This window comes from Furipterus horrens, unplaced genomic scaffold (assembly GCF_987537825.1).
Source record: "Furipterus horrens unplaced genomic scaffold, mFurHor1.1.pri manual_scaffold_5, whole genome shotgun sequence".
Classification (NCBI taxonomy): Eukaryota; Metazoa; Chordata; class Mammalia; order Chiroptera; family Furipteridae; genus Furipterus; species Furipterus horrens.
Window position 1 is genome coordinate 87,295,582 of NW_028327175.1, and position 15,931 is coordinate 87,311,512.

The 15,931-nt window shown below is 39.6% G+C and overlaps 1 protein-coding gene across 1 annotated transcript in view; it reads right to left on the minus strand.

Moving 5' to 3' along the window:
• Positions 1–15,433, minus strand: part of CEP120 (centrosomal protein 120) — a 65,741-nt gene extending 50,308 nt beyond the window's left edge. Inside the window, exons 1-4 of the mRNA XM_090276620.1 lie at positions 15,021–15,433; positions 9,391–9,547; positions 7,665–7,779; positions 5,093–5,234 (exon numbers count right to left, since the gene is read on the minus strand). Of these exons, the coding sequence (XP_090132746.1) occupies positions 5,093–5,234; positions 7,665–7,779; positions 9,391–9,547; positions 15,021–15,069 (463 nt within the window). The 5' untranslated portion in view covers positions 15,070–15,433. The remainder of the gene's footprint in view (positions 1–5,092; positions 5,235–7,664; positions 7,780–9,390; positions 9,548–15,020) is intronic.
• Positions 15,434–15,931: the final 498 nt, after the last annotated feature.

The following is a 15,931-nucleotide window of genomic DNA, read 5'->3' on the forward strand; positions in this document are numbered from 1 at the left end:
TGCAGCACACCCCACCTCTCTTCGCAGCTGAAGGGTCCAAGGGAAAGACGGAGTCAATACAGCTTGGCCTCAGGTGCGCCGCAGGAGTTGCCGGTGTTGACTACAACGTCAAACCGCCTTAGGGACTCCGGCTCCGGATTTTCTGTCGGGGTTTACTCCCTTAGCCTTTCCCCTGAAGAGGTATGCCGCAAGGCAGCGGAGGTTTTTTGGAATCAGAGTTTTCCTTCTCTGATGTGCCCTGACTGGAAGATTGAACCAGCGACACTTAGCTCGCAGGCCGACGCTCAATCCACTGAGCCAAACCAGCCAGGGTATGTATGGAAAATAATACCTTAATAAATAATAAGACAAGAATAAACTGGTTTGCGTACTCAGAGCTGTAAAACGACTTTGCCCCGCCCTGTGTGTGTATACATGCACCAATTCTCTTAACTTTTTCTACTGAAAGGGTCCAAGTACAGCAACATTCCAGTAGCAACTGGCATACCTAGAACCAAGATCTTGACTTGTAAATAGCATTCTTTACAAAAAGGAAGCAGAGCTCCTTGGAGAAATGGCTGAATCCAGGGCCGAGATAGAAAAAGTATAAGATGAGCCTGGACCATCTTCTTGTGCCAGAAAACAAGAAAAAGACTCAAAGAATTATGGAGACAGTCAAAAGGAAACAGAAGTAGCTTGCAGAAGCCCCCACTGCCCAAATTTGGGACAACTATGATAGGTAAAAACTGTAACCCACTAAGTGAGAAAACTGTAAGTCTGCACTTACATAATATAAATAAACAGAAGGTTTAGTGAGGAAGAAATATTTTTATAATTTTATAATTCTGCCCCATAAAATATTTATCAATTACAAAGGAAAAAAGAGTAAGTTTACAGTTTAGAACAGACACACAACACCTTAATTGAGTAATCAAAGTGATCATCATCAGTAATGGAACAAATCAAAATTTTGCACCACCTGACAAGACTGCAATGAGAAAAATAGAGCATCACTTCTGTGACTGTCCTGCCAAAGGTGTATAACCTAAATCTAATATTAGACAAACACAAACGGTTGAGGGGCACAGGGGCACCCAAAGACAGAGACTTAATTACAGCTATAGGATGCTCCCCCTCCCCCATACCTTACCACTATATTACTAAAGGCCTATTTTCCTTTACCCAGTATATCATCTCTACCTTTCAACAAAAATGTTACAAAGTATACTAAAAGACTAAAAAACAATAATAATCATCCAAGCTTTCATCCTAGAAAAATAGAAGAGCAAGTTAAATTCAGGGTAAGCAGAAGAAGAGAAATAATAAAAACTACAGCAGAAATAAATGAAATTGAAAAGGAAATCAATAGAGAAAAATCAAAGAAACCAAAAGCTGGTTTACTGAAAAGATTAATAAAATCAAGAAGCCTCTAGCCAGCTAAAGAGAAAAAGAAAGAAGACACAAATTACTAATATCAGAAATGAAAGAGGGAACACCACTATAGGTCCCAGGGACATTAAACAGATAACCATGAAATACTACGAATAACTCTATGCCCACAAATTTGATAACCTAGATGAAATGGACCAATTCCTTTGGAAGATACAATTTGCCAAGATCCACACAAGAAGAAATCGATGATCTGAACAAGCCTGAGTCATTTAATTAAATTGAATCAGTAATTTTACAAACCAGAAAGCACCAGACCCAGATGGTTTCACTGGTGAAGTATACCAAACATTCAAGGAAGAAATTACAGTTGACCCTTGAATAACAAGGTGTGAACTGCATAGGGCCACCTATATGTAATGTGGATTTAAACCAGTGTTTTTCAAGGATCAACTGTACTTTGGATCCGCAGTTGAAATCTGAGTATCCTGAGGACCAACTTAAGTTAAACACGGATTTTCAATGGCCGGGGTTCAGTGCCCCACGTTGTTCAAGGGTCAACTGTACACCAACTGCCTAGAATTTTTTTCAGAAAATAGAAGCAGAGGGAATACTTGCAAACTTGTTCTATAAGGCCAGCATTATTCTAATATCAAAACCCGACAAAGAATTACAAAAAAATAAAAAAGATTAATACTCTCATAAACACAGATGCAAAAATCCTCAACAAAACATTAGCCAATCGAATATAACACAATGTGTAAAAAAGAAATATATACCACCATCACATGGGATTTCAAAAAACTATCCATTACATCAACAGGCTAAAGAAAAAAAACCACATGCTCATACCAACAGATGCAGAAAAAGCATGTGACAAAATTCAACGTTCATTCATGATAAAACACTCCCAGCAAACTGGGAGACTTCCTTAACTTCACAAACCATCTACAAAAAAATCTACAGCTAACCTCACACTTAATGGTGAGAAGCTTTTCCACTAAGATCAAAAAAGAAAAGGAAGTCCCCTTTCACTACTGCTTTTCTTTTTCTTCTAAAATTTAATCTTTATTTTATTTTTTCCCCATTACCATTTAGTCCCCTTATAGCCCCCTCCCTCCAGCAATCACCACACTGTTGTCCACGTCCGTGAGTCCTTTTTCCTCATTTCCTCCATCCACTGCTTTTCAATATCATACGGGAAGTCCTCGCTTATGCATTAACACATGCAAATGAAATAAAAGGCGGGCAGATTGGAAAGGAAGACATAAAACTGTCTTTTGTCTGCAGATGATATGACTACGTAGACTATCCATCTATGGAAAGACTCAACAAAAAAACTCCTGGAACCAAAAATAAGTGATTATAGTAAGGCTACAGGATGCAAGGTTAATATATAAAGGCCAACTGCTTTCCTATATACCAGTAATGACCAGTGGAATATGAAATTAAGAAAAAAAATACCACTTAACATCAGCACCCAAAACAAATACTTAGGAATAAATCTAACAAAATATGTACAAGACTTACATGAGGGAAACTGCAAAACTCTGAGGGACAAAATAAAAAAAAGAACTAAATAAATGGAAAGAGATTCCAGGTTCATAAATAGGAAAACTCAATACTGCCAAGATGTCAGTTCTTCCCAGCTTGATCTATAGAGTCAAATAAAAACCCCGGCAAGTTATTTGTGGACATTGATAAACTGATCCTAATTTAATATGAGAAGCAAAAGACCCAGAATAGCAAACTTACTACTGAAGGAGAACAACAAGGTTGGAGGGCTACTTACTACATGGACACACAGTCAAATTCAAGATGTACTATAAAACTGCAGTGATCAAAACTATAGTAGTCCAATGATCTTTGACAAAGGAGCAAAGGCAATACAAGGGAGCAAAGATAGTGTTTACAACAAATGGTGCTAAAATAAATGGACATCCATGTTTAAAGAAAAAAAAATCTAGATCCAGACCTCACTGCTTTCACAAAAATTAACTTAAAATGGATCACAGACCTGAGTGTAAAACCAAAACCTGTAAGACTCCCAGAAGAGAACATAGAAGGAACCCAGATGACTGTGGACACGGAGACGGCTTTTTAGATACAATATCAAAGGCATGAGCCATAAAAGAACTGATGAGCTGGACTTCATTAAAATTTTAAGAAGTTCTGCTCTACTAAAGACAATATCAAGAGAATGAGAAGACAACTCACAGACTGGGAAAAAAATATTTTCAAAATATACGTATGACAAAGGACTGTTATCCAAAATATACTTTAAAAAACTCTTAAAATACAGTAATAACAAAACAAAAAACAGGTTTAAAAATGGGCCAAAGACCTGAACAGACACTCTAGCAGAAAAGATATACAGAGAGCAAGTAATCATATGAAAAGATATTAACATATATCGTTACAGAATTATGAATTAAAACAAGATACCACTACTCACCTATTACAATAGCCAGTATCCAAAACACTGACCATACCAAATGCTGACATGGATGTATAGCAATAGAAACTCATTCACTGCTAGTGGGAATGCAAACTACTGTATATACTATGGAAAATAGTTTGGAAATTTCTCATAAAACTAAACATACTCTAACCATATAATCCAGTAATTACACTCTTTAGTATTTACCCAAATGAAATGAAAACTTATGTCCACAGAAAAACCTCCACAGGGATATTTATAACACCTTTATTCCTAATTGCTAAAACTTAAAAGCAACCAAGATGTTCTTCAGTGGTGGGTGGATAAATAAACTGTGATACATCCAGACAATGTAATATTATTCAGCACTAAAAAGAAGTGAGCTATCAAGGCATGAAAAGATACAGAAAAACCTTAAATTGGGGTTTTAAATGATCCACCTAATGTACTGCAATAATCTTTCCAGTATGTTTCATAAGTGTTTAAATGGGTATAGTATAAATAACAACGTGACATTCCAGAAAAGGAAAATCTACAGAGACAATCAAGAACCAGTGGTTGCCAAGGGTTAAAGGAAGGGAGAGATGAAGAAACAGAGCACAGAGGATTTTTAGGGCAGTGAAAATATATTGTAGGATACTACAGTCATGGATATGTCACTGCACATTTGTCAAAAGCTATAGAATGTACAACACAAAGAATGAATCCTCATATAAACCATAAACCTTGGGTGATAATGATGTGTCAATGCAGGTTCATCGATTATAACAAATGTACTACTCTGGTAAGGAACGTTCATAATGCGGGATGTGTGTTTGTGAGTACGGGATTACATGGGAACACTCTTTACTTTCCAATTTTTCTGTGAACCAAAAACTGATCTAAAAGATAAAATATATTAAGGAAAATGAAAGAAAAATGAAGTTTTTGTTAAACTACAGTTAATAGAAAAGAGCATAACAATTTTTTGGCTTTCCTGTACTCATCCTAGAAAGAAAATTTCCCAAGTAGCAATTCTTAAAAACAATATAAAATTCTACCTTGTTCTGTTATGTATCAAATAAAGAAAAGAAAATATTTCCTAACCGCTACGCTTTGTAAACAAGAGCTAAGAGCAACAAGTGCTGCATGTATAGCAATGGCACAACACTTGTGTGATACACTGGAGTAAAACCAGTTTACACTCCTGCATATATCTTCCTGTAATACCCACCACCCTTCCCCTAAGGTTCTTATCCACAGGTGCAACTTCTTGAAGAATGTCCTTGGAGATGATGCACAAACCTTTTCCATCTCGAGGAGGAGCTTCCTTTGCTTTAAAACTGTCCACTGGTGCCTTTGTATCTGTTTCCAAAGCAATGCTTATCTGTATCTCAGACTTGAACTTGGTGTATTTATTACTCAGCAACTGGTACCATTTTGGTGCCTGGAGAATAAAAACGAAACACATTCATAGTCACTAGGGAATAAATAGTAGTGGGAGATGTTCTATAAAGTTCTAAGTACATTTCTTTTAATTTCTCAGTACATCCTCCTCTTTTAAAGATTTTTTCCACATGTTCCTCAAAAGAAAGTAATCCTGCTTAGGAAGATTACTCAATTTCCTCTTGAAGTAGAGGTTTAGAGTGTCTTTCTTGAGTCTATTCCTATGTTTCAACAGATAATATATTAAAGAAAACACGATATATTTCTTTCTATCTTTACTCTTCTGTCCCTAATCTCCTTTCATCCCTTCAACAACAACAAAAAAGACCACCAATTCCCCATTTTCCCTAACCCCTAATTTTTCACTTTTTCTGTTTTACCTTTTCTGCCTGGCACATTTCTGCATTGTTCTATTTATATCAAATAAGGGAAAGAGAAGCTTAATGTTAATAAAAACAGTAAGGAAATACTAAAGTAAAGGTCTAATGGTTGAGTTCTGTGTTTTGAACTGTGTGTTGGACTGATATTGAACTATAAAGTCTTTCTCACAGAAGGAAGTATCCTAAATCACCTGGATATTCCCCACAGAGTAACATCAGAAATTCTAGTACCAAAACCAGCCTTCAAAACCTCCTTGCCCAGGACCACATGTATCGTTACTGCAGGGACCACTGGTCAGCAGGGGCACCATTTCAATACCTAGAAACAGCATCCTTACTCTGGCCATTGTTCTGTAAAGGCATTGTTTAGTGCTTCTATTGATCAAAATTCAAAACAACTCTTTTGGTTATAAATTCTGTTTGATAAGTAAAATAGGATTAACTAGGCCACAGATTTTTAAAAATTCACAGCCAAGTTATTTTTTTAAGGTAAAAATTCATAATTTGTTGTGGTACTTTTATGTTGTACTTCTTAAGGCAAAATTTGTTTGTTCTTACATGTTGTATACAAATATTTTCTAATTTTAAGTACAAGCCTGAAAAAAATATTATCTACTTGTAAACTCCATATTTTTGTTATGTAACTCAAAAACAAATCTGGATTTTTCTACGTTTATATTTATTTACAGAAACTCAAATTATTTTTAACTTCAAACACTTTATTGGCCAACTTCATATATTTCTGCTGGCAAACTATCCTAAAGGACGAGACAAGGAGAAAAGAAATGCCAACCACATTTAGAGGCATGCTGTCCTCTCAGACAGCCTCCTCCTAAAAGGACTTAGCTTCTTTGTAACCAAAGCGGCTGCAGAAGTGTCTCCCAGACGTTTGGAAGTTGCAGCAGAGAAGTTGGGTAAGAGAAACAGCAGGGGCACAAGCATGACCCTGGGTCCTTTTTTAGGACCTGAGAGTAGATTGGTGATGAGTACCCAAGGATTGGGGATAAACAAGTCCTCTTTTAAAGCATTTAAAAATTTTAGTTTTTTTTGGAATGATTCCAAATTTGGGCCAGGCTGACTGACTTATTTGCAAATACCATTGCTATCAGTAGCAAAAACATTAGTAACAGATGAATTTTTCTTCGCAAAATCCTAATTTATGATTCAAATCAAGTATAGAGAAGTTTAAAATAAAAAAGTAATAATTTTTACTTTCTTTTAAAAACTGCGGCAAAACAAAGACATTAAGAAAAACTAAAGGTAAACACGTCTAAAGTCAATAATATACAAAGAAGTTATGAAAAGATACTCAGAAAGACATAAGGAACATTTTCAATAACAAAAAGTCCTAACAGAAATTAGGACCCAGAGTTCTGGTTCTCGGTCGTTTTCTCTGTCTCTCTCTCTCCCTCTCCCTTCCCTCCTTCTCTTGACAGGGGGGTAGGGGGGTGGCTGCTGTTTACAGAGTTAAGAGGATTTTCATAAGTTCACTTTCTCCAGTGCATATGGAAGGCAAGGAGCAAGAAGAAGGGAAACCAAATAGTATGACAGCTAAGGAAAGAAACGATGGTGGCTTCAGTTCAGCAGGAAAAATGCAGAATAATAGTAGATGGATGAGGTGGGGAAAGCTAACTGGAAAGGATGGCTATAGAGGCAGGAAAAGGAAGACATCAAGGAAGACATCTATATTTCTAGCTTGCGAAGCTCGAAGGAGAGAGGCTGCCATTCACTGAAGCAAGGGGAAGAGCACCACCTTTGCAAGCAAAGCTCAAGAATTGCGGATGTTAAGCTCAAGGTAACAGCAACCTGAACATAGGTCTAAGCACAGAGAAAAGTTTCTTTGAGAAAAAAAGTTCTAGGTCAATGAAATGATTAGGTCAGGATTTTCTAAATCAAGTTCACAAACTAAAGCATAAGAACTGCCACCCTGGCTCAAGGCCATGATCCATCAGGGCTAACATTCTACACCCTTTCCATCAGTCTGATTGATACATATTGAAAAATAAACAACTGTCAAACATAATCAGTAACAAACACCAAAAGGGTAGTACCTGCTTTGTCTCTTGAGCAGTCCGTAAGTCTAGAAGAATGTAACCTATAGTTTCCTTTGCTGAAGTTAAAGGATCCAAGGCAAAACACTGGAGTTTGATAGGAGTACGCTGTAGCCTGTAACATAACAATTTATATAAAAAGTAAAATAGCTTTTGCTTAATACTGAACTGACTTTCTATTGTCCTTGAAAAAGCCACCTACTACTATCAAGATTCCATATTTTCTGAAAAGCTCTTCAACTGGAAAGAACTATTAATTTTATCTAATTATCTATATACCAACTATATACAAAACATGTCAAAAATCTTAGTCTTTCTTCTAAGAGGCTGTCACCGAGGTCAATGTTTTTCAAGCTTCTGAATTTATAGAACTTCTTTACAGTAAAAAATTACCATTATTCCTTAAGATTGATTTTAAATTGTTATTCTTATACTGTCACACACATTAACTACAAATATACATATATGCCTAGAACTCTTTTTGTAGCTAAAAACTGAAATAAACTAAGGAATTAGATATCATAAAATCATAAACTTAAAATTAACAATTTAATATAATACATGACAATGTTCTATAAGAATGACTGTGACTGGTATAGCATGAGTTCTTTTGCATCTGGAATCCCTATACCGGCTCTTGCAGTAACTTGATTAAATTTTGTCACCACTTTTAGCTAGTGGAATGACTATGAAAGCTGCACATAGCATAAAATAATCATTTACACATTCAACTTATTCATGTGTTTTTTTAGCCTACACATTCAGAGTGGGCACTAATACAATTGTAAAGACAACTACCAATGCAGGCGTGAACATCTCACATCAGAACTCTGTCTAGGCAGATATTCCAGAAGTCACTGGAAGGAAATACCAAATTTTGATACTCTCTAAAAATTTAACACTCTTACAAATAATCCCATGAACTGATATAGTGAATGAAGAAAATCAATTTCTCCTCGCTTTCATTTTTTAACTTTGCATTTTGATTTGGTTTAGTACTAAGAAAGAGCAAGTAATGAAGTGATTATATGTTTCCCAGAAGGAACTATCTTCTCATTCCTTTTAAAAATAGAAGTATCAGTGTTCTTGCCTGCTTCTGGTCATCAGAGTTCATGAATAAATAAGAGGCTATGACTTACAGTATGCTTTATATACTAATAAAGTATTTAAATGTCTAAAATCAAATATTAAACTAATTTGAAAGATCCTTTTTATCATTATTCTATATACATATCTATATATCCTTGACAAGCCAGATAAAATATAAAATAAATGAATAGAAATTACAATGAATTCCAAAGCATATTTAATATTAGGTAGCTATCATTATATTATTTCTAGATACCCATTCTCTCATACATTAGTCAAAAAACAAAACAAAACAAACAAAACACACACACACAAAAGCTAGGTCATTTAGTGGCTAAAAGCCCAGGCTCTTGTGCTGGACTACCTGGGCTCTACCACTATCCAGCTGACTAACTTAGGACAAGTTACTTCACCTCTTTGGCCTCAGTTTTCTCCTCTGTAATATGGGAGAAATAATACCTACTTCATAGGGTTAATCCAATTTTTAAAAGAATTATGTTGCAACGCACTTTCAAAATTTCCTGGCATATTAATATTTGTTGAGTAGTTTTTTATTAGTATAATCTAATGAGATATATAAATTTATTTATTTACAACAGCCTGGAAAAGAACAGAACAAATTGAAAACAACAGTCACCTGTGCTGATGGAGTGCCTTCCTGTCAATTTCCCAGGCTAACTCAGTAGCAAATTCTGGCTGGTCAGTATGGTCCACAGGATCAGTAGCCAACTGTTCTCCATCAAACTTTGCTTCTACTACAAGCAAATACTTTGGACGTTTGGGGAAATGGCGACCTGGAAAAAAAGTCTATATAGGTTAATCAGAAGTATACAAAAATCAAGTATCATTTAGCATGTATTTCAAAAACTGATACATTAGGAGTGGTTGACTTATTATATAGTCCATAAGCTACCTCACTGACACATGTTCACATACACACACACTTAAATTTAGTGTTCAGAAAAAACAGGAATCAGCCCTGGCCGATAGCTCAGCTGGAGCATCATCCTAGACACCAAAAGGTTGCAGGGTCAATCCCTGGTCTGGGCACGTACAGGAGGCAACTGATTGGTGTTTCTCTCACATTGATGTTCCTGTCTCTCTCTCCCACTTCCTCTCTCTCTAAAATCAATAAACATATCCTCTGGTGAGGATTTTTAAAAATGAGTCGAATTGAAAGCTATAATTTATAAATTAGTGCTTCTCATACTTCGATGTGCATATAAATCACCCTGTAAAACTGTAGACACTGGTTCAGTAGGTCTAGGGTGGGCCTGAGAGTCTGCATTTCTAACAAGATCACCAGTGATGTCAATGCTATTGTCCTCAGTTCACACCTTGAGAAGCAATGATCTCATTAACATTTAAAATAAAGAGTTAAAAATGTGATTACACCAATTTTTAGATAGTACCATACCAATAGGTAATACAAAACAAAATCATCTGGAGAGTTAGGAAATAATCAAATTCACAAAAACAAATTTAGCTGCATATTAACTTTTCTATTAACACAGTTAAGATTTTGCAAATTAGCCAAAGAAAAAAGAAAAACATATATTCATTCATTCTAGTATCAAGGGCAATGTTGTACATTTGCAAGACATATTAAAGTATTTTATCTGCCCATTCCTTCACTGTTTACTGAAGGCAAATTCAGAGACAGATATTATGTCAGATGATGGGATGCAAAAAAAAGTAAAACAGAATATTTGCCCTCAAGGAATTAAGGGTCTAGTGGAAAGAAACAAAACACTGAAAACTGGAAGCTAAAGAACTAAGGAAGGGACTTCCGGCCAAGATGGAGGCTTAGACGGACACGCTAGGTCTCCCTCTACAACTAGAGAGGAATACAACTACTTCAAAACAAAGGATAACTAGAAATTCCAGAAAATAAAACTACACGGAAGCCCAACATATGAAGTTATAAACCAGCGGTGCCATTTGGGCAGGTAAGAGTTAAAGAGGGCAGTGCTGTTTGCGGTCGCACCTGAGACAGCGGCGGCGAAAAATCCCAGCGGCAGTCAAGCCCCTGGCAGTGCGCGACCCCAGCACTGGGGAAAGCAGCCACCGCATCACCTTGAACAGTGAGGCCCAGGGGGGCGGAAGGACGGATCCCGGTCTCCTAGCTGAATAACTGTGTGAATCCATCTTGGACCCCCGCCCCCAAAGAAAGCACCACAGGGCTGCGAAATAGGTCGCGGACAGGCGCCGGTCGCTGATTTGTGACGCGTACGCAGGCACCGCCCCCGACAGCCGGCCCAAGAAAACAAAACGCATCTGTCAAAATGTGGCAGACAACTATAGAAATCCCGGTGACACAACTCACCAGGCAACAGATAGAGAACCTGACAGATGAACAGATAAGAAACCTGTCAGAGGCTCAGTTCTGGGCCATTGTTATCAGGTGGCTTACAGAATTCACAAAAGAGCAGGAAAAAGATAAGAAAGAAGCGAAAAACATTCATAACGAAAGGAACAAAACCACATACGAGACAGATGGTGAGGAAAAAAAATCCAGAGTTCATTTCAACAAACTGGAATATGGAGAAGGAACAAGCAGTCAACCAATGCAGCAAGAGGAAATGGGAAGCAACAATGAGAGGATCAGAAACCTCTGGGACAGCTATAAAAGGCCCAACATAAGAATCATTGGATTGCCAGAGAGTGAGGAAGATGAACTAGAACTTGAAAAATTGAGTGAAAATATAATAAAGGAGAACTTCCCAGACTTGGGGAAGGGAATAGACTTGCAGGTCCAGGAAGCAAGGAGAGTTCCCAAGAGACTGGACCCAGGGAGAACCACTCCAAGACACATTATAATCAAAATGTCAAAAATTAAAGATAAAGAGAGAATCTTAAAAGCAGCAAGAGAGAAGAAAAGAATTATGTACAAAGGGGTCCCAATTAGACTATCAGCTGACTTCTCAAGGGAGACCCTACAAGCAAGAAGGGACTGGCAAGAAATATTCAAAGTAATGAAAATCCAAAACCTACAACCACGAATACTCTATCCAGCGAAATTGTCATTCAGAATAGAAGGACAGAGAAAGTGTTTCCAGGACAAAATAAAACTGAAAGAGTTCATTAGATCCAAACCACTGTTATATGAGATGTTAAAGGGACTGGTTTAAAAAACAGAAGCTAGGGAGATGAAACAAAGGCAAACTAAACAGGCAACGAGAGTGGAAAAGGAACTGTGGGTACGGGAAGCATATTGGGGGGAGGTCAACAGGGAGGGGGAGTGGGGAGAGGGAGGGAGATGATATAGGAATTGGGGATCATGGTAGGAGGGAATGGAATAGACGGAGAGAGGTTGGGAGGAACTGTATGCACAACTAATGGACATAATCTAAAAGGGGGGGACAACTGGAGGGAGGGGGGCCACCGGGTGGAGGGGAGCAGAAGGAAGGGAAACTGGCACAAATGTAATATTTTAATCAATAAAACACATTAAATCTGAAAAAAAAAATAAAGAACTAAGGAAGAAGCAGTAAAAATCTTAACAGTCAACCTGTTTATAGGTCTGGTGAGGCGGGTCTTGGTAAGGGGAGTTTTAATCGCTATTACGTAAATTCATCTCTGCTGCTATGCACTGTGGCACAAGCTCAGTTAAGAGTTAAGCTGATGAGAAAGACTTGGATTGCAAACCTGTGAGTTTTGCCTGACGCTCTCTTTGAAAGTCCCTGGTAGGAATCTTGCTATCTTTGGCCTGGCTCTCCCAATTAGCAGTCACAGACGTTTTTCTCTAGACCTCATTTTCAGCAGCTCTAAAAGATCACTAGGTTCCTCAAATGAATTTCACATATGTCAAAAAAAGAACCCCTATATTTTCAGACTATCATAACTATAACTTCCAATAAGCCTGAGAACAGGGGCTATGTATGTAGTGCAATAAATAGGTACCTGTCTCGTCCCAAAGACAAGGAATACCTTGGGAACAGAACCCCTTTTTTCATCCTTAAAATTCAGTACATGGTCCACATTCTGCTTGTGGTAGAAACCCAATCAGTTTCTTTTGAATAAAGGGCACTTCCAGAAGTGTAGTCAAGAAATTGCAGGCAGCTCAATACTGTACAGTTGAAGGATTGGGGACACATGACGAGGCGGCAGAAGGGAGATGAGGCGGAGACATGCAAGAGGTCTACCATAAAGGACATGCTCTTCTAAGGAGTACAGACACTATCGTTTAGGACACCAAAGGAGTTTAAGAAAATTAGATTTGCATTTCAAAAAGCGTATCCCCAGATAGTAACATGGACAGTGTAGTTTCTAGAAAGGAAGAAAACACTTAGGAGATATACTGAAAAGGTTATTACAGTGTACTACCTGGATAGGTAACGAGGGCCCCAAAGCAGGGCATTCACAACGGAAGCTCATTTTTTTTAAGTTTATATGAAGCACCTGCTATTATTTTTAAAATAAAATCAACACTTGGTGGTAACATGGAAGTTGGGGATGGAGAGGAAGAAGACAACTCCCAGGTTCTTGGCTTGAGGTGACAACTTGGTTATGATGAATAGAAATAAACACAAGAGGAGGAACCGGTTGGAGGGAGGACAAATGCCAGTTTTAGATACCTTTGTGACAACACCTGACATCACTGATGCCAGGCTCTCACCCCTTCAGCCTGCTGCTACTAAACTTGCAAACAACTTTACCCTACTTAGGAATATATGCCACCTCCCTAGTATTTAGCACATTAACCTATTTGTCTTTCAAAATTCTCTAAGGCCTGGTCACTCTATTGTTATACAAACTTCTTTTGTACCACAATATTCCTAAATATTCACCTTCCTCTACCCTGCTGGTCTTGCTGACCTCTTCACTGCTCTTGCCCAAATTGTCCCAGGTCGTCCAATCGCCTGGAATGATTTTTTTCTACCTTCTATCCAAAGCTTCCATTCAAAGCACTTCAGCCATCATCCCCAACCACTCCCAAAACTTACGTTTATAGTCTGTATCACGTACTTTTCATATACTACATCCCATCCTATTGTGTCCTGCACATTAATCTGATATCCCCAAGTAGACAAAAGCCTACATCCATGAAGGGAAAGAGAGTACCTCCTATTTCCATGGCCTCATAGCATGGGACCCAGTTTAAGTCCAAAAGCTTTTGTTAACAAAACGATGAGATTTTTCTCCTACATCTTTTAAATAGTTAGTAACCTAACAGTTGAAACTGTCCCAACTGCTTGCGGCTTCTTGTCATGCTACTGTTCCACAACTCAAAAATTAGGTTTACAATGTTTACTTCCTTCTCACCCTGCAAAAAGTGCCAGGCCTCCACAAAATACCTCCCATGGGGGTGGAACGGGACACGGGGGGCAGCCATGCCTCTGGCCCACTCAATGTGACTTCTTCTTGCATGTTCTTTATAAGCTGTCCTCAATTTACCTATCAGCTGCTATGCCCTCCGCTTTCCTGCAACCAGCTCTCCAACCACACTGAACTTCGGCTACCACAGATCATGCCTTGCTTTTCCACACCTTAAGTGCTTTTTGTGTTTCTCTTTGCCCATTTCCGTTTGGCCACAATGCCCCCTCCTTCCTTATTTAGCCTGACAAATGCCTAACCACCCTTTAGGACCCAAATAAATGTGACCTCCTCCGGGGAACCTTCCCCAGCTTCTCTAAAGGTGGTCATTCCCGCTTCCTCACCCCGATGAATTATTTGTTGGCACATTCTCCATCCTACATCCTTAGCTTCTAGAACCAGGATTGTTTTAGTCTTACATTCCCAACACGGTGCCTGACACTCAATGAGTCTCCTGCAAAGACATGTCAATAAACCAAATTCCAGGACACGTATACTAGTACTAGAGTCTCTTGACAACCTTGAAGTCTTCCATCAAGAGCTGCAAAGGCAACGGTCTCCACAATCCTCTGAAACTGCGGGGAACAGGTATTCCTGCAAATGCTGTTACCGGGGGTCGCTGAGCAGAACGTGCTTTGCAGGCACACTTTCAGCTCATATATAAAAGTCATCGACATGCTGCTGCTTCTACAGATCGTTTTTCCTACAATCTCTGGGACTACTGCTAGACACGCTAAATATCACCTATCCTTAATAGCGCTCCTACTCCCTTGAGAGATTTTTAAATCAATTGCCTAACAGACCTCACCCTGTACAGCTTTGAACAAGTCTTTGGGGACACAAGCAAAGATGACAAGGTTCTTAGGGCTTACAAAGCCTCGCTCCCACATCACTGTTAAAATTCAGGAAGGAGAAGGTGCGCAAATCATAAATAAGTCCTGGGCCGCTTACCTTCTATGATGGACACGACGATGAGCAGTTGGTCGGACTTGGAGACCATGGTCGTGGTCCGCGGCCTGCAGGCGGGATCTGCTGGAGGGAAGGCGGGCCCAGGTGAGTTCCGGGTGGCCTGCGACCCCCGGCGGGGTTGCGGGCACGGCTCCCACTGCCCGCTCCCGGCCCCCGATGCCCGGACCCAGCTCTGCGGCCGGGTCCCGCTGCAGCCTGCAGCGCTCCCGGCTCCCCGAGCCCTGGCCGCCAGCGCAGCTCCTAACCCTGCCCGGATTCAAGGCAAAACAGGCCGCTCCGCCACCCGGCCAGGCCACTCTGCAACTACAGGCGAGCCCGCCGCCTGAGGACCTTTTGCCGCCTGCTTAGCCGCCTTTCAAACACCCCGGCAGCCGCAGCGGCCGCCGCCGCACTCCGCTTCCGCCTAGCAACCAGGCCCGCGGGCCCAGTGCCCAGGGGAGGCCGGCGGACAAAGGGTGATAGAGACCAGGGCAGTCGGGGATAGAACGTCCCTCAGCCCGGTGCCTCTTGCCCTTTTACGCTTAGTTCCAGAGCCCTAGGGAGAAGACTAGACCATTACCTCACAGCGCCCCCTGCTAGCTGTACAAGGGAAGGCGGGCGAGTTGGGGGGAACTAGCTGCGCAGGCGCACTACTGCAGCAAAGGCTTCCAGGAGTTCCCCTACGGGGAGGGTGGGTGTAGTGTATTCTCTGTATTAGGCTCTGATTAAAACCTGGAAGATATATCAATAGAGATTTTGTAAAAATCTAGCTCTTTTCAGGCCCCCAGTGTCAAAACTGCTGAAAAATCTAGTCACAGAAAAATAATGACTTAAGTCTGAGTTCTGAAATTGTCCTGGCGCAGCACCTCAAGTTTGTTGTACGCTTTGGAAACAAGTAGCGTCAATACGGTAAT